An 18,253-nucleotide genomic window follows, 5' to 3' on the forward strand; every position below is an offset into this window, starting at 1 on the left:
GCTGAAAGCTGGACACCTGTTTTGGAAATCATGTCACAAATGGTCACAAGTTGCTAACGTTAGTTTACGGCTAGAGGTGACCGCAAATATGAGCAAACCGAGGGGAAGCAACGTCACCGGTAAGATTTCTTTGATAAATAGTTAATATGCTACAGAATTATTTATTTTTTTAAGTTTTATTTTTATTTTTTACTAACGTTGCTGTTTATATTTATTTTTTTATAGGTCACTGTAGGTCATTTATCGTGTGTCCTGATTAAGAATATCGAAGTTGTAGTAAGAATTTACACAATAAAGTTAAAAAAACACAGTCATCAATATCGATTATCTCACGTCACTTTCTGATGTGAATAGTAGTGCCTAGATAAAATCGTTTGGTCAACCCATAGACGGTATATAAGGGTCAACCGACACCAACCTTTTTATTTTATTTTTGGCGGAAGTCGCAGTTTATCCTCGCGGTGATGTGCACGCTCCAAATGTCAACCATAGACAGTATATAAGAAGTCAAACCGCGGCACTTTTCAAAGTTAAGGTAGGCAGATGCAATGTGTATACGTTAATAATTTAATTCGCAATTTAATCTTTCTACCTAAATAATTTACTATATTAAAAGATATTCAGCAAAATATGTTTAGCTAGCTATATCTAAAAAAACAAAACAAAAAAAAACAGTCGCAATTTAACGTTAGCCAGCTAGCGATAGTTAACGTTACTAGCAAACGCAGCTAGCTAGCTAACGTTAGCCAACTTTGACCCTAGAAGTTCAAGCTCATTTAGCAATAACACTTCACTGACTAAACGGCTAACTATTGTTCTACCAAGTCACTGTAACGGCAGCTAAATTAATATAGCCGCATTTATCAGACACGTGGGAAAGGTTTAGCTAATCATTGTTGTGTTTGTGACAGGTGACAGCTAGCTTTGGTGTTCCAACATGATGTTCTACACTCAACTCTTCACATCCAAGCGGGGGCCTCTAGCCAAAATCTGGCTAGCAGCGCACTGGGAAAGGAAACTCACAAAGGCCCACGTATTTGAATGTAATTTAGAAACAACAATCAAAGACATCATTTCCCCAAAGGTAAAACATGTCAAAACGCATGCCCCAAAACTCCCACATAATGTAATAACTTACACAGAAAGTATGAGTGCTGTCTAAGATGTATGTGTGATCTTGTAGATGAAAATTGGTTTGCGGACATCTGGTCATCTGCTCATTGGTGTGGTCAGGATCTACTCCAAGAAAGCGAAGTATCTCCTTGCAGACTGCAATGATGCCCTGGTTAAAATTAAAATGGCATTCAGGCCAGGTAACATCCTGTTTGTTTTGTTAGTGTAAATCCTTTAAATTGTAGAGACAAATAAAGGCAACACAGGGTTGTGGTTACACTGGGCTGGCTGAAATGTTAATTATGGCTGTGCAAAGGTAGGGAAGTGACAACTATGACCACCTGGATGCATTCATTAAAAGGGAAAAGACAACATCATCTAAAATGATCATACAGTTGAATCAACACCTCTAAAACAGTTTAAACAAAACTGAACATCATTCATAACCCTTTATGAAGGTAAGATTTATGGCAGGGCTGGTGTATTATACTGCATCAGTTTTAGCTAGATGTATCTAATAGGCATGGGCCAGTATGCGATTCTGACAGTATGATAACCTTCAGCAAAAATATCACGGTTTCACAGTATTACGGTATTGCAGTGACCGCTATAAATGTATTATTTTTTAAATGTCTGGTTAAAAAACAACTTTTTTCCCCCAATGAACAATGAATGTATTTTATTTTGAACCACTGCACACTAGCAGGGAGAGGGATTTCCAAACTGCACTTTCTGTCCTTGAAGACTCATAACAGTATGACAGAACATTTTAGTGGTTATGAAACCGTGACTTTTTCAAACCTCAGTATACCTTGGAAACCGGTAACCGGCCCATGTCTAGTATCTAATCACCTGGCAACTGATTGTAAAGACTGGTAAATACTTTCCCTAATGAAAACAACCACCAGAGGGTGACATAATAACTTAACTAACTTATTTTGGAAGGAAAGGAGTTCAATGCAAGAATGTTGTGTGTATGTTTTTTTCTTATGTACAGTATCACACAGACTAAACTGCAGCTAAAACATCTTTTTATACATACCCAACAAGTAGGTTAAGAAGCATCTCTAATTTCATTAGTTCAGCTGACAAGTACCTGTGTGTAAAATCGTTAAGACTACAAATTCAGATGTCAACTCGACATGACATTTTAGTACCTGTAAAAGCTCCAAAGAAATACCTCTTCGGTTAAATTATTTATTATTATTGGTTGCGGTTCTTAACTAATTTAGTTCTAAATGCAGTACATATTTGTATAATTTTCCCTGTTTTTCTCTCAACACACCAGGTCAGACAGATTTGCCCGTAGAGGGGCTCGAGGCAACACTAAAAGCAATTACCTTGATCGAAGATTTCACTGCCTTTGATGCCCAGCTACCAAAACCAAGGTACCATTTTCTCCTATTCTCCAATAAATCCTAACCTTACATTGATATACTGCAGGTTTCTTTGAGACATGTCACCCAAGACCAGAGGTGGGTAGAGTAGCCAAAAATTGTACTCAAGTAAAAGTACTGTTACTTCAGAATAACATGACTCAAGTAAAAGTAAAAAGTAGTCATCCAAATAATTACTTGAGTAAGAGTAAAAAAGTACTTGGTGAAAAAACTACTCAAGTACTGAGTAACTGTTGAGTAACGTCTGGTTTATTTTTAACACAAACATTCAATCAGACGGACAAAAATACAAAATAATCCTCTTTAGGCAAATTATAGCCTAGTTCATCCAATCAATAAAATACATTTTAATTAATTACAAAATAGCTTAGATTAAAATAATCCAGGTAAATTCAAATACTTCAAAAATAAAATCAATAAAATAATAATACATAAAAAATAAATAAGCACAAGTAACACAAATTTCCAAACCTTTATACTTTTTTTTTACCAGGTTCTGCAGGCAGAACTAGAACAAGGTAATGTAGCTGCTGTTTGGCACTTTTACTAAGGTAAACATGCTTTCATTATGAGGCCAGAGGCCTGGACTACGAAGCAAGATTTGGTTTTCTGGTAGGGAGCAGGTTATGTTGGAGATCAGAGATCAACCGGTGTAAAAGCACCGCATACTGACCAATCAATACTCGATTGATAACGGCGTCACCGTTCTTAGAAGATCAGGCGGAGCTCGGGGCGAGAGAGAGAGAGAGAGAGGTGCGCTCATACAAAAAACATTTAGAGACCGACAACCCCGTTAACATTCCCTGATGGGTATATTTATGAAATATATAGATTTTAATGGGAGGGAATTACATAGCGGCTATTTGTCGGCTTCTTGAGCCGTGTGTCACCAATGCGCACAGCGGTTTGAATTATGTTTTTTATATTTTTTATTTTCTCTCACGATCGCTTCCACTGCCAGGGTTGCAACTGAAATAATAGGCTAAAGCAACGGCAGTTTATGGAAAGCACAAGTGTAATTATGGTCAGATGTTGTGCCTGACTGATGGGGAAGTGATATTGATAATCGTTGTGATGTAGGCTAGCCTACGCATCTACAGCGTCGCCTATTTATTTATTTTTTTGCCAGCTGTCCTCCTGTTTTAGGAAGCAGCGACTGTATTGCGTTTTTGTCTGTAAAACCGTGTCTGTGTTCTTCATATTTATGTAGAATTATAGTTTGCTCTTCTTATGTAAAATATGTGGCTATTGGTCATGTTGTGCAAACATCGCCTCTTTTATGTAAACACGCGCCGCTAGATTGGGAAACCCTGGGTTGACTGAACTAGTTGTTAACCACCGTTATATATGTCAGTGGTCGTGACACAGTTGCGGGACCGCGGTTGTTAGGTTAGGTGAAGCCGGGTAACTGAAATAAATCCAGGACATGTTGATCTGGCCTCTGGGGTGTTCCTCCTCATCTGTGTCTGCATTGCCGATGGTTGATTCTGACATTGTCATTTTTGTTTTGCTGCGACTGTAAAGCTAACCCGTCCCGCCGATGAGATTGAGTATGGTCACGTGACGAGACTGCACAACTACGTTTGATTGGTGAAACACAGCCACGTGATAGAGCCTTTAGCGGAAGTCTCTCTCTCTGTCAAAATAAAACATTAAAATGAGGCGAACGCGGGGGATAAAAACAATGACACGTAGAATACCAAAGAGGTCAAAAGAAAAGTAACGACCTCATTGTAGCCTAATGTAGCGGAGTAAGAGTACAGTTTCTTCTTCACAAATCTACTCAAGTAAAAGTAAAAAGTATAGTGATTTAAAACTACTCCTGGAAGTATAATTTTTTCAAAAACTTACTCAAGTAAATGTAACGCAGTAAATGTAACTCGTTACTACCCACCTCTGCCCAAGACTTGGCACTTTAATAAGCACAGGTTCATTCACAGAAACTTTTTGTTCTTCTTAAATGACCATAATTGTTCACACTGTTCTCTTCATACTGGGACACCAGTAACATAGATGTCGTGGACCACTTTTCACTGAACCAGTGTCGATCAGAGGAAATCACTCTGAAGGAGGATTATGGAAATGGCTTTCTGAACATGGTAGATTTCGGTAAGAACCAGTTTGTTCCCATATTAGGGTACTTTCTGATTTGATGTGAGCTAATGCCATTTGCCTTGGTAGTATAGAGCATTTTGGTATATTCAGCGTACTTAAGTATTTGCTATGTAGCCAAAGCCTGATATATCCCATTTCTCTGTGCCATAGAGCTCCATTGTGGTCCAAAAACAATATAATATGTTTCTTCGTGATGATGAATTTAGGTACTTCTGCAATACTCAACTAGCACAGCAAATCCACAGCTGAAAATAGTCCCCAATGAATAAGTTATTTACCCTAGCTTTTTTAGAAAACAGTTTAGAAATGAAATTATATATGTGCAACCTTCTTTTAAAGATTTAGATATGCAGCAATGAATATGCTTGAGGCTGATTTCCACTGACGTGATAAGAAAGTTAGAAATAGATTGAGAGACAGACTAATGCATTGTTGGTTTTGATCTTTTCATGGGATTTGTTGACAATAACAAAAATATATGACATCAACCTTTTCCTTTTTAAAGCATGGTTTTCTGTGCAGAGCAGACAACTCATACTGACTGAATCCCCCCTTTGTGTGCTTTCATGGGTAGCAGATGAGTCCCAGAGCCACCATGGTGGGCTAATGGATATGACATTCCAGAGCCTGACTCAACATGGAGATGCTTTTGGGGATGAGGATAGAGGATTCGACCTACTCGGTAGGGATTGTGAATTGATCAGGATAAGTTTTGCCATATTTTTGTCGAACATAATGTACTGAAAAAACAATATTACAGTTTTTCACTGTTTTTTTACTGTTGTTAATAGTGGGCTTTAACCTTTCGCCAAACTAGACAAGTACTATGTCAGACTATAATGCATATAACAACAGTAAACCGTATTATGAAAATATCATTTTGACACAGAAGAGGCCAGAAGCAGACATTCTACCTGGCTTTTATGTCCTCTGAAGAACTAGTGTTCATGGGCTGTGTCTTTGAAGGGTCCAGCCTCTGAATTGGGACACAAAGAAAAAATAGCATCTGAGAAACCGTATGGCCTGACTGCTCATTTTATCATGATAACCAAATTAGAAAAAGGTGTCGCTTTGTAGCAAGAAAATCACACTTTTATTACAGATTACATTCAATTACTAAAATGATCTACTGTAAATCTTTGCCCTTGTTATGTCAATGTTGATTATTTTGCTGCTTTACAAAAATAAATAAAATAAGAATGATCGATTCTTTTAATTTTTACTAACCCTGTAGACTTTCTGACAAACCCCACTGATAATGTTGAGTCCACCGACTTCATCCCCGAAGAGCCTCAACATGAAAATCCAGAGATCTCTGCACTCAATCATCAACAAGGTGATAATTCATCATGATAAATATTATATAGTACAGATGTTATTTACATACTGTTTTTACTGTCCATTAACATTAATGAAAAGCATATCCATTTGAACTGCTGCCTAATAGTAGTTCAATAATTATTAGTGCTCTGCCTGTATTTTGTATTTAACTGGGTGGATGGTGTAGATGATGATTTTGTTTGATGGTACAGCCGCACCAGTGGATAGTTTTGTTCATAAAGACGTGCATTTAGACTTATTTTCAAACTCAAAGTAGACTCCAATATGTTTTCCAGATGCGGACAAAAAGATGATGGTGACCCCTACACAGAGTGAGACCACCCTGCTCGCTAATGAGGAGGAGGCCTTTGCCCTTGAACCTGTGACCATCACTCGTAGGCACAACCAAACAACTCTCAAACTGTGTTCCTTCAACTCATCCTTCCACAAATCTACTGTATTATGCAAAGCATTTATTGCTGGCATCCCTCCCCCTGAAAGCCTAACCAAACTCTTAAAACCGTTGACCTGGTGTCCATTCCGTGCCACACAACGAGGCTCTTGATGCAACAAAACAACTATTCCTAATGACTTTCCCCGGTTTCCTTTCAGCAAATTCAGAGAAAAAGAGGGGAAAGAGGAAACGCAGGTTGGTTGTGGACCAGTCTAAAGAGCTGACCAATGACTTCATCAGAGAGCAGCTTTCTGACTATTCAGATCTGGTTGCCCCATTGGACATGGCCCCACCAACCTTGCAGCTCATGCAGTGGAAGGAGAGCGGAAGTGCAGACAAACTCTTTACACAGCCGTGTACCACTGTAGCAACTCCACAGATAAAGGAGGTAAAATAATGACAAATCACTGTAATGTTTGTCTTTCATCTTAAAAACAATCTATCAATAGTGAAACATTCAATTGAAATTACTGCTGACAATTAAACCTTATTTTGCCCTTGCAGCTCTTTGCCAAGAGTATTTTCCAGGGGAAGTATTATGGTGCGTGTGAGGAGGTTGAGATGATGCGCCAGGATGGACAAGAAGGTAGGAACTTGCACAAGCAGTGACAGAACTATAATTTCTATAAACGATAATCTCACTATCTATAATGTACGGAGCCACTAAGGGGACATGAGCAAAAAAACAACTAAACTTTAGATTTGTTTTCATGTGCGCTGCTTTGAAACCCATTTTGCGCTGTTATGAACAGAGCCAGTGCCACTGTCAGCAGCACTGCAGCAAAGAACTCCGGTTAGAAAGGATGGCGGCTAAAGAGGAGTTTATATAGATGCCAAAAGGCTTCAATTTGTCCTAAGAGTCTAAGTGCCAAATATAATTAGGCCCTTTAGCAAAGTAGTTTCGGCGACGGAGCCGTCTCCTCACTCTGAGTTCAACGGGGACAATCTAAAATGCTAAACGTGAAAAAGCTTAATGTGGTTTAATGTACCTGAACAACGATCAATCATCACCAAATTTCTCTCTCATATTGCTCCTCATAACCACTGAAATTTGGTGATCACTGATCGTTGTTTAGGTACATTAAACCAGGTTAAGCTTTTTCACGTTAAGACTTATAAAGCCCATGAGAACCGTGCTCACACAAAACTTTCATGAAAGTTTTGTGTGAGCACGTGAAACTAAACTTTAGATATTTTTTTTTTTGCTCATGTCCTTGGGGCTCTGTACTAATGTATTGCTGGTGGAAAAAAATGCAATATCCCCCATAGTTGTATCCTCCAGGGTTTCCTGCAGCACCTTGCAGTTTAGGCGGCTGCATAAGCAAACTGTCGGCACGTCGGTACCACCAAGGACCAATTCACTTTAAATCAAACGGTGCCAAATTTCGGTACCCGAGAGCGCATAAGCGTGAGCTGACGTCTCTGCATCTTGACAGAGAGCGGAGCTCCGACTGCTGACACACACACACGCAGAGCTGTGGTGCCGACGGAGCGAAACAACGTCAACTTTGTTAAAGTCCCAGTGAGTCACGGCAGTGCCGGTAAAGTGGTTGCAAGTTTTTTCTTTTCAAAACTCCACGCAGACGGCGTATATAACAGCGAGGTGAAAGCTGTCACGGTATGGGTTAACGTTAGACTTCCTCTGTTACAGGCAGGCACCGCTGTGTTCACTATGCCCTATTGCCTGACTGACAGGCTGAGAGACAGGCCTCCCCCATCTGACAGCAAACCCCACCCTACCTCCTTAACTAACAAATTTTCTATGGGAAACCCTGTACATTATTGATAATTTATTATATTTTGTGCACTCTTTTGTACAGTATTTCAATTTGTTTTGGTCTTATTTTAATTTATTCATCTTGTATTACCTTTTTCTATTTTAGTCGGTGTGCTTTTCTTTGGCCTTAACTCTTTTTACTTGACTTAAAGAGCCTGCACAAGAATTCCTATGTGCCTGGACTGTTTGGTGTATGATCAAATGACAAAAAACAACAACATGAATTTTGTGTTCTCTGTTCTGCATCTCCTGTCATGCTATAGTTACATGTAATCTGCTTTATGTGTTGTATAGTTCAGAGGGACATAAGCGCCCTCACCACAGACAGCGTCAGTATCGTAGATTCATCAATAGATCCAGAAAGAACCCACAACACTGAGCTGACAGACCCTGATCACATAAATGACAATCAACGTGGGAATTACTCAGAGCTGGCACAAGTAAGCATTAGCATGCCGTGTGATGAGAAGGATTTAATTCTCATTTATGATACTTTTTCACCTTTTAATCTTCGATCTATAATCTGTGCTGTGTGTCTGTCAGGATGAAAACGAGTCGGAGTTCACCCATCCAGAACTTCCATCAGAAGACTCCATGTTTGTCCATCCGTCTTGCATACAGCAGGAGACTCAGTCAACTTCCCTCCACACTCAGGTGCCTGTGAACACACCAAGGTTATAATCGTTAACGAAAACAAACGAAATAACGAAAACTAGGTGGGAAAAAACTGAAATAAAAATAAAAACGAGGCATTACAAAAAAACGATAACTAACTAAAACTGTAATGTCTGTCTGCAAAACTAACTAAAATAAAATTATCGACTAAATGTCCTTAGTTTTCGTCTATGTCAATGTCTTTCATAGAGCAAATAATGTTATATCTTTCAGAGTTGACGTTTCTGACCATAGACCTGTTTTATACAGTCTACGCCGTAGACATATATAGTTTCTGACTGGGAACCCAGAAATTCCGACATTCCATGTCAAATTGAACACAACATAGTCCGTGCTCCTCGCCTGGCATCATGTCCATATGTGCACAATTTATTAAAGGGAAAAATCCCACAAATTTGAAAGTACATTTGAGAAGCGTGCACAAGGATGCTAAGCTAGCTTACCTTGACAAGGTAAAGGAGAACGCAAAGCCCCCTTTCCCTGAAACAGAAGCTAACCCCGGTACAGGGCGTGGATGTATGGCTACAGGGCCAGGCAGCATGACGGAGACAACCGCAGGACAGAGAACACCACAGGTTAGTAAATACGCAGGAACGCTAAAAGCGAGGACGAAGGACGCGTGGGTTAATATGTTGATTGATACTGGGAAGTCTACACAACTGTGTGACTCGATTGACTTCAAAAATTTCACCACTTTACTCGAACCAAAGTTCAAAACACCTGTAACAACAAAACATCATGTACAGTATGTCTTCTTTAGTCTGTTGGCTATTTAGGTTTTTTCCTGGCACACGTCACTTACACATTTTGCACTTACAGCGGCGTCTTGTGTAGGCTGTTTACATATTTGTGCTAATCAAATGTAGGCTACATTTTATGTAACTTACGGGTGTTATTGTTGAATACATTGTGAATAGCCTACATATTTCTAAAATGGTATGATGTTTTTGAGTTATTATTACACAATACTTTTTCTGACCTTTTTGAATCTTGCCCCTGTCAAATAACCCATATTACAAAAAAAGAAAACTGAAACTAAACTAAAACTAAGCATTTTCAAAAAATGTAAACTAAACTAGCAAACCCGCTTTAAAAACTAATTAAAACTAAACTGAATTTGAAAACAAAAAGTCAAAACGAAATAAAAACAAAAACTAATGAAAAATGCAAAACTATAATAACCTTGGAACACACACAGTTACAAATAGAACCAGGGCAGGGAATTAGACCCTGTCGGCCTCCAGATTTCACTGGCTTTATCATTGAAAGTGAACAAATAATGGATTGTTATCTGGGAAAAAAAATGGCTGGTACTGTAAACAAACTACAAATGTATTAGCGTTTGCCAGATGGTGTGTGTTAATTTCCCATGCTGCCTTGGAGATGTTCCTGGCATCCCTGACTGAAATATGGTCCTTTTCTAATCTGCAGTCTATGCTCGACAGCCAGGACTTTGAGGAGAGGAGGATCAGCAGGCGTACACAGAAGCTTCTGAACACACTAAAAGTAAGGACCTAAAAATAAATGTTCAGGTATTAGAATGACAGCTAAACCTACCGCATCTTACATTTTCTATATGTGTAAAGCCTGTATGTTGATGACACAGGGCTGTTGTTTCAATGTTAGGCAGTCTCTTTCCCCCAAGGCAGATACAAATCTATAGTCACAGTGGGCAGGGATTTAAAGGTGAGAAGGCTGGGGCAGGATTAGGGATGATGTTGGGAAATTAAATTGTGTGTGTGTGTCCGTGTGTGTCCGTGTGTGTCCGTGTGTGTCCGTGTGTGTCCGTGTGTCCCCCCGGCAGAGCCAGAGCAACAGTGTTACCACGTTTAGCCTGGAGGCACTCTGTGAAGGAAGCACTCGCTTGCAGGCTGCAACCACTTTCTTCTGTCTTCTGGTCCTGAAAAAACAAGAAGCCCTTCATCTGAGCCAGAGAGCACCCTATGAGGACATCCTTCTTACTCCTGGACCGAAGTTCTACAATTAGTAAAACAGAAAACAGTTTCTTTACAAAACAGAGATGCAGTTCTGGTTCTACTCGATCTGCCTCATGCACAAGTGTCACATGTTTGCGTTGCTATGTCAGGTTCCCAGGGTAAAATTGTATTTACTCAAATAGGTTTCTGGGCGGAATGGTAAAAACAGCTTGAAAGAAAGATCTAACTTTATATTATACTGTGTGTCACACACACATTAGTATACGTGTGTGTCTTAAGACTTGTAAATATTTTGTTTTGTTCTCTGCACTTTTCTTTAGTAAGAAATTGGGAAAGTATCAATGAATCACTCAACTTCTCTAAGACTCTTTGCCAGACTGTTTTTATTAGGCCTGTGGCATCCTACAGTATCTGACATACTAAAATATTTTAAATAATTGAGTATTTATTTTTTAGTGGTCAGTAACATATGGCATTAAAGTTATTCTTGGGATCTTTTAGGACTGAAATTTCCGGCATGTTCAGTTAGTGATTTACACCAGTTCCTCTTCTATTTATTATAACCAAGGGTTTTTAAGTATGTATGTAAGACCTGCTATGCACCAGGTGTCACTTGAACCCTTGTTGTGCAAAATGGACATTTCATTATAAGCAAATGTTGCAAAAAAGTATTGCTCTAAAGTACAGGTATTATTTATATCTATTTAACATTGTTCCCTGTTTCACTGCACATATACATGTTTTCTCGATTTGGATACATTTGTATAGCATTAACAAGTTTGAATTTGATGTTACTAAAGTTTGGGATATGAAAGTCAATTCATATATTCAATTCTTTTATTCTCGCGGTCAAAATATATTCAATATCCATATCCATAAAACAGAGTACTTACTTCTGTACAGCACTGAGCTGTACCCTTAGCAACAAATGGGATGACTGATGTTAAATTATACAGTATTAATAGACGCAAATTAAGTTTATATTTTTCAGCCTACAACTTCTCAGTTTGTATGTCATCCATTTTATTTTCTGCTCATTGCAGGCCTGACATCACACATTTGGGGGCAGCAAAATAATTTTCTTTTAGCACACATGATAGTAGGAGATGGCCATTAATAGAGACCATATACTTAGAAGACACAAGAATGGCTTTACAAAACTGGACTTCCCACTCGTTCTTGGGAGTTCATTATATAAAATGTCTTGAATTTACAGTTTAAACCACAGTTTTTGAAATTGGTAGTTATATGTTAATGAGTTCTCATCTTCGTCATTGTGGATTGTATTAAAATAAATGCATAAATGGATCTGGTGTTAATGTAGCCTATTTCTATTGGAAAGGAACGAACTTTGCTCTCTGTGGCTTGCATTAGTCAGTGGATGCTCCTCTGCCACATTCATCCATCATCTATCTGAGGTGTTGTACACGGTGTACCAGTCCAGCTGGATACTTATCACCCTGCCCTCCCGTCAGTGGTTCAAATGAATGGGCTTCCTAAACTACGCCTCCTCTGTCAGGCAATATTATCCCAGCGGTCAGCAGTCACTAATGTGCAGCGGAGTCCTGCCAAATCAAGCATTATTATCGCCGACCCCTACTGTCACTTTAAGAAGCACCGATGCAGCAGACGCAGTTGCCTCATTTCATCTCCGGGCTCCATGGCTGCAGGATGGACTCTCATCAGCAGCATCTTTTCTTCCTGTTGCCACCAGGGACTGTTCATCGACCATCAAGTCTGGCGAGAACCGAGGGTTTTCTACGATGCGCAACTTCCACCTGCCGAAATGGTAGTGTTTGATATATCCCTGTTAAAATAAGCTGTGTCGGTGTTTGGAGTGTGTGCAGCTTCCACCGGCTTTTGTTTTGAGATTCCGAGTTGTATCCCTGTTCAGTCGGCTAACCGATTTAGGACACAACTGGGACTGTTAGTCAGCTGTTTTTATCTGAAGCTGCGTTTTCTTTTATGGAAAGAAACTGCTGAAGTGTTAGATGTCCTGTTTAGGGATTTCTCTTTAGTCAGCTGGTTACGCAAACCAATGATGACACTTTTTTTTGGAGGGGTGGGGGGAGCTTTTTAAAAAACATCACAGCTGGCCTGCCTGCTTATCAAACACCGCTTAAAAAAAGGCAACATTAGAAAAAAAAACTTGCGATTTAATCCCATACTGAGTAGTCTATTCAGTGACACATCTCCGCACCTTCTGATGCGTATCCTGAAACATGATGGCATCATCAACCGACTATCTCATCTTCACGTCTAAATGCGGCTTTAAGTACAGTTTCATCCACCTACTGTATGATGCTCGCCTCCACAGTAAACACTCATACTCACACTTACGTAAGATGATTGCGTATTTCTCACCAATAACGTCGTTGCCACTTGTTGCGCAGACAGAAGAGAGGGAGGTGAGATTTCCTGTTTCGTTGTCCTAGAATTTAAATATAGGACAAACATTAATATGCGTCCGTTTCGCTTAGACTTCATTATTAGTAGATTATAAGTCTGTTGTGTCTGCTGCCACTACAAAGATGTACCAACAGCAGGTATATTTCAGCAGGTTCGCTATAGAGCTGCATTAGGACAGGGACTTTTTAAGAAAGATGAGAACATTTTGTCCCCCACCCCTTTTTTTTTTTTTGCTTTAAAATAGAAGTAAGCTTGTCCATAACTGGAGTGACAGAACTACCTGATAATGAGAGAAAAACATATTTTTCTACCATTGAGGTCACTGAGGTCATGTCCTCTGTGATTATTCTGTGAATGTTTGAGGGTTTTTAATAATCTAGACTACTTTACATTCTACAATTAAAAACGTACACATGGTGGATATTTTACAGGCTAATTTCAATATTTAGACTCAAATAGGACAGATTCCATGACAACTAAATATAAACAAATAAGGACTAAAGAGTTAGGGTTGGCTATCAATATCGGTGCCTATAGGATATCAATTTAACAATAGATATCAAACTACTCAATGCAGTGAAAACAAAGCATTACTTAAATAAAATAGAGACTACATTTGGAATACCGAAATATCTGATAAAAAAAAAAAAAAAGAGTAAATAAGCCTAAAAATGTGACCAGATATTACCAACTTTCACTACTTGGGTCTTGTCGGTCTGTACCCAGTTTTAGATACCCACTTTCGATACCCACCTGTAAATGTATTTTCCCCCTTGCAGGATCAATTAAAGTTTTTCTTCTTCTTCTGCTTCAAAAAGACAGTAATTTTCCACCATTTTATTGCTGGTTGAAACAGCATTTAGTCCTTCATGTTTGGGGAAATAAATTACTATATACAGTAATTGAACAATTAACCGAATCAATTAAATATGAAAGAATCTAATAATTAAACACGTTGTGGGGGGGGGCTTTGCTTGGACTCAGGACTTAAGTATTGCTAATATCCTTGCTACAACACTGCTAATATTTCTTTTTCTATTTCTGAGACTTCTGGAGTTATGGGATCTAGAACAAAACAGGTCTAAATCATATATGCGTACACCCCTGCCCTATTAACAAAAAAGGAGGCAGGAAATGGCCACACTCAGCGTTTTGACTACCAGCCACGAATTGTCAGATTTTCTCTGATGCCATTTGACAGCAGTTCATGTGAAGGTTTATCATGTTTATCTGCGGCTCTGCAGACAGGGAGGACACAGCTCAGAGAGAGACAGCTGCACTGACTGGGAACTCACTGTGCCTTCTTTGTGTCCGCACAGAAAGGCGGCTTTATTTGCTGCTGGCCTAGACTATTTTTTTTAATTAGGGTTGGGGTTAGACTATTGTCACTGACTTCCAGTAAAGAAGCACATAATGGCCACACGCAGTATCCCACAAGTTGAAGGAAAAAATACATTTTCCTTCAGTTTAGTTTGTTTTATGATTTAGATTATTATTATTAGCTGATTTGCCTCTAATGTGGTTTTGTAACGGCTCTTACGCTGCAGCTGTGAGGGCTCCTAGCGTCCCTATCTAGAGACAGCTGTGGAAAGATCGGAGGTCCCTTGCACATCAATGTCTCTCACTCCGAGTCGAAAGCCCTCCTCAGGTCAGCGCAGGTACCGTTACGTCCTTCTCACACACCTGTAGTTTCAGAATGATGCCAAAGATCGGACATTTTTGATTTTGGGACTTCTCACTGTATTGTAAATAAGTTTAATGTTATCTCTACCTTCAAGGCGCTCAGTGGGCACTGGTGGCGGCGGCAGCGTGCGATGTTCCCACAGTGATGCATCCAGTATCCACACCTATCCCGGTCGGGTTAGGGCAGCGGAGGGCAGCCCCACAGCCCGGACGCATCCTAGTACACCCAGGTTAAAATATTACTCATAAATATGTTAATATGCCTCCAGGGCCATGTCCAACAGCAGTTTGATTTACACAAGAACTTTAAAATACCTTTCCATACGCGTGTTGATTCAGGCGTCAGGCAAAGCACACAGCATGCAGTGACAACCATGGGATCAGGCCCCCGACCCCGGAGCAGTACCTTACCCCTCTGCAACAGAAGGAGGTGTGTATACGACATCTGCGAGCCAGACTGAGGGACAATGTGGAAAGACTACAACACAGGTGGGTTCTTTTTCTCCTTCGTTATCTTTTGAGGGGTGCTAGCTCAGAAAAAAAAACAAAACATGCTTTGCTTTGTTTCTGTAAAAGACAAAAACTCTATTTACTTATCTTTTTTTTTTTTTTTCCTTTATCAGAGACTGTGAAATAGATGAGTTGAGGAGCCAACTGTACAGGATGCAGGAAGACTGGATAGAGGAGGAATGTCACCGTGTGGAGGCCCAGTTAGCCCTGAAAGAGGCTCGCAAGGAGATCCAGCACCTTCAGGAGGTGGTTGAGACAGTGAGGTCCAACCTGAGTGTCCGCGAACAAGACCCCCATGACACGCACAAGCCATACTCAGGGTTGCAGGGAGCTCGGCCAGGGGGGAGGTCTCGCTCCTGTGGTTGTTCCCCAGCCAGCACTTTGAGTCGCAGCAGCACCACCCACACCCGACTGAGCAGCGAGGCTCTGCATTTGGAGCGCAGCTCGAACGCTCCCGAGTCAAGCAGAGAGTCTCGCCCGGCGGGACAAACCCACCTGCTCCTGGAGGCGGCCCTCCTATCAGAGCAGCTGCCCCCACAAACCCGCATCCGAGGCCCCCCAGCTGTGCCACGCTCTTCCACCTACGAAAGGCTGTGCAGTGGGGGAGCGGTGTTGCCGATCTCACACTCCTGCCACAGTCTCAGTAGCAGCTGCAAGTGCAGTGGCCACACCTACCCCCCCCACCATCACTTGTTCCTGCATTTACCTCAGGAGGAGGCCCCAGTAACAACTGCAACTGCAGCTGTCCCTGCTACCAAGCCCATCCCTACTCCTTCTCCTGCAGCGGAGAAGAAGCCAGAGGTGCGCTCCCAGGCCTGCAGCCCGACCATGACCTGGCTGTGTGAGGAAAGCGGTGTCCAAGAGCTGAGTATCATTTCTTTAGCCACAGCAGACATCACCCCTTCAGAACCCCATCGCTTTCCATCGTCTTTACCTGCTGCGTTCCCTCCTGAGCATTCCTACGGCGTAGAGCCACTACCACCCGACAGACCAGAGGAGGTAACAAAGATGCCAGGAGAGCCCCACAGCTGCCAACCCCACCCTATAGCTCCACTCCCAGAGAGGCAGGACGCTGTAGTAGTGGAGATAGAAGAGGACCATGAGGATGAAGCCGAAGGTACAAATGAAGATGGGTATTCCCCTCAGCTCTGCCACTGGAGCCGGTACTTCCTCGTAGATCTGTTGGCGTTGGCGATGCCAGTGGTGCCAACCATGGCGTGGCTGTGTCGAGGGGGGCCACGGGAAGTCATGCCGGTGTATCATATTGGCTCCCTGCTGAGAGGTTGCTGTGCTGTGGCTCTTCACTCGCTGCGCCGCCGGGGTGCAGGCAGAGGACGCAGGCCTATCAGCATGAATGGAACAACGCCGATCTAAGACTTTCTTGCTCTCTCTGACATAAAGATTACAACTCCCAACCTCTGCAGGCACAGCCACAGCAATGCTGACTTTATTACAGTTTGGCTATGCCGTGTGTTGGATATCTCTTATAAGATTTCTAGGTTTTACATAATGCCCTTGTGATTTTGTGGTCATGCCTTGCCTTAGAAAACAAAGGATTAGTTGTCCATTATTTCATTACTCAAATACACTTACTGCTACTGCCTGCAGATTAAGTGGTTGTCTCTTTATTGGAATTTGCATGTAACCCACAGTTTGGTTGGGTTCTCTTGCTTGAATTAAAATCCCCTACCAGGATTTAGATGATATCCTCTGGGCAAAGATATTCACTAAATGTTATGAAAAGAAGCAAAAGAGAATTGTCTCAAGTTAAATGTTCCTCTATTTTTATCATCACATTTTTAAAAGAAATTGGTTAAAAGGGAAAGGGAGAGTCACATTAATGAAATATGAAATGAAAATGTTCCGCAAAAATCAGAAAAATAAATTACAGTCAGTACGTCTGACTTGTTCTGAAGTAGTTCATAGATTTAAAGAGCACAGTGAGTGTAGGCAGCAAAGTTTTTTACACACATGAAAATATCGACTGTGGTTGAAAGCTGTTGGGACTTTTACCTTTTGAAAAGCATGTGCATTAAATCTAGTTCTCAGGTGCAGAACAGACAGGTTATTGATATTTTTGCCAATAAACAAAACGTGGGAGTTTAAAACTGTGCAGACTCTTTTTCTTCCTGTCGGGACATTTACCCTCAACATTATTTTCTTTGCTTGCTAAAATCTATTATGTATCAATGAACCTGAAAATAAAGAAAATCAAAAATAAAGCCTAGAGGCGGGTGTGTGAGCAGGGCATTCATATGCACATGAGTTCCACTGCTCCAGTCCTGAAATGCCTCATCTGGTCGTGTATCTACAGTTACATAATTCTATAAAGCTTATAGGAGATAAGAGCATACAGTAGATTGTGATCCACACAGCTGAATGAAGGACGCGATGAGCTGTTTTGTTTACGGACTTTATGAAGAAATAACTTTTTTGATACAGGGATATATTTTCTAATTTTAAATTATCTTTGTGCAGCTGCAAGTAAAGACACTTTGTGTCAGTGTAGGTTGTTTTCACAGCACTGTATTGCAGTTTATAATAATGTAGTGTATGTATCATAGTTGTGAATACTCACCTTACAAGTTGACTTTTTGTGTTTCAACCGAAATGGCTCGATTGTAAACTATGATGTGAAGTATGTGTGGTTACCGATGTCAGCCTTTTTATGCAAAAAAGCTTTCAGGGAACTTTCCAACGAGGTTTTGCTGGTTGTTTAATCAATGATTAAGCTTAAGGCAGAAGAATAGCTGTCAAATTCAAACTTCAATGGAAAATAAAAACTATAACGTATCTATGGTTGGAGCATGCCATATTGTTTGAACTTCTCACTATTTTAAATTTGTTAGACTTTGGTTCCAGT

The 18,253-nt window shown here is 40.5% G+C and overlaps 2 protein-coding genes across 5 annotated transcripts; both read left to right on the forward strand.

Moving 5' to 3' along the window:
* Nucleotides 1-20: 20 nt before the first annotated feature.
* rad21l1 (RAD21 cohesin complex component like 1) lies at nt 21-10,922 on the forward strand. Of its 3 annotated transcripts, none has more exons than XM_039799411.1 (14): nt 21-119; nt 912-1,084; nt 1,184-1,313; nt 2,402-2,501; nt 4,516-4,619; nt 5,200-5,307; nt 5,860-5,961; nt 6,242-6,340; nt 6,558-6,787; nt 6,904-6,985; nt 8,471-8,616; nt 8,720-8,830; nt 10,283-10,357; nt 10,656-10,922. In XM_039799411.1, exons 2-14 carry the CDS (start codon nt 938-940, stop codon nt 10,836-10,838), a joined length of 1,617 nt encoding a protein of 538 aa, XP_039655345.1. In that variant the 5' UTR covers nt 21-119; nt 912-937; the 3' UTR covers nt 10,839-10,922. The 3 variants fall into 3 exon arrangements, with proteins under 3 accessions (XP_039655345.1, XP_039655344.1, XP_039655346.1); XM_039799410.1 differs by lacking the exon at nt 21-119 and adding an exon at nt 432-535; XM_039799412.1 differs by lacking the exon at nt 21-119 and adding an exon at nt 432-535 and having other exon boundaries at nt 5,203-5,307.
* A 1,334-nt stretch (nt 10,923-12,256) lies between these two features.
* Nucleotides 12,257-17,498, forward strand: LOC120558417 (syntaphilin). Of its 2 annotated transcripts, XM_039799409.1 has the most exons (5): nt 12,260-12,577; nt 14,745-14,855; nt 14,976-15,110; nt 15,220-15,369; nt 15,504-17,498. In XM_039799409.1, the coding sequence occupies exons 2-5, from the start codon at nt 14,812-14,814 to the stop codon at nt 16,762-16,764; spliced, it is 1,590 nt and encodes a 529-aa protein (XP_039655343.1). In that variant the 5' UTR covers nt 12,260-12,577; nt 14,745-14,811; the 3' UTR covers nt 16,765-17,498. The 2 variants fall into 2 exon arrangements, with proteins under 2 accessions (XP_039655342.1, XP_039655343.1); XM_039799408.1 differs by lacking the exon at nt 14,745-14,855 and having other exon boundaries at nt 12,257-12,577.
* Nucleotides 17,499-18,253: the final 755 nt, after the last annotated feature.

The sequence above is a fragment of the Perca fluviatilis genome, chromosome 5 (genome assembly GCF_010015445.1).
Source record: "Perca fluviatilis chromosome 5, GENO_Pfluv_1.0, whole genome shotgun sequence".
Classification (NCBI taxonomy): Eukaryota; Metazoa; Chordata; class Actinopteri; order Perciformes; family Percidae; genus Perca; species Perca fluviatilis.

Excerpts from the sequence above, each read along its gene's own strand:
- rad21l1 (XM_039799411.1), top strand. The coding sequence starts at position 938 with ATGATGTTCTACACTCAACTCTTCACATCCAAGCGGGGGCCTCTAGCC. Across the intron at positions 5,308-5,859 it reads TAGAGGATTCGACCTACTCG|ACTTTCTGACAAACCCCACT; the intron begins GTAGGGATTGTG and ends CTAACCCTGTAG. Across the intron at positions 6,788-6,903 it reads CAACTCCACAGATAAAGGAG|CTCTTTGCCAAGAGTATTTT; the intron begins GTAAAATAATGA and ends TTGCCCTTGCAG.
- LOC120558417 (XM_039799408.1), top strand. The coding sequence starts at position 12,276 with ATGGGCTTCCTAAACTACGCCTCCTCTGTCAGGCAATATTATCCCAGC. Across the intron at positions 12,578-14,975 it reads AACTTCCACCTGCCGAAATG|GCGCTCAGTGGGCACTGGTG; the intron begins GTAGTGTTTGAT and ends TCTACCTTCAAG. Across the intron at positions 15,370-15,503 it reads GTGGAAAGACTACAACACAG|AGACTGTGAAATAGATGAGT; the intron begins GTGGGTTCTTTT and ends TTCCTTTATCAG.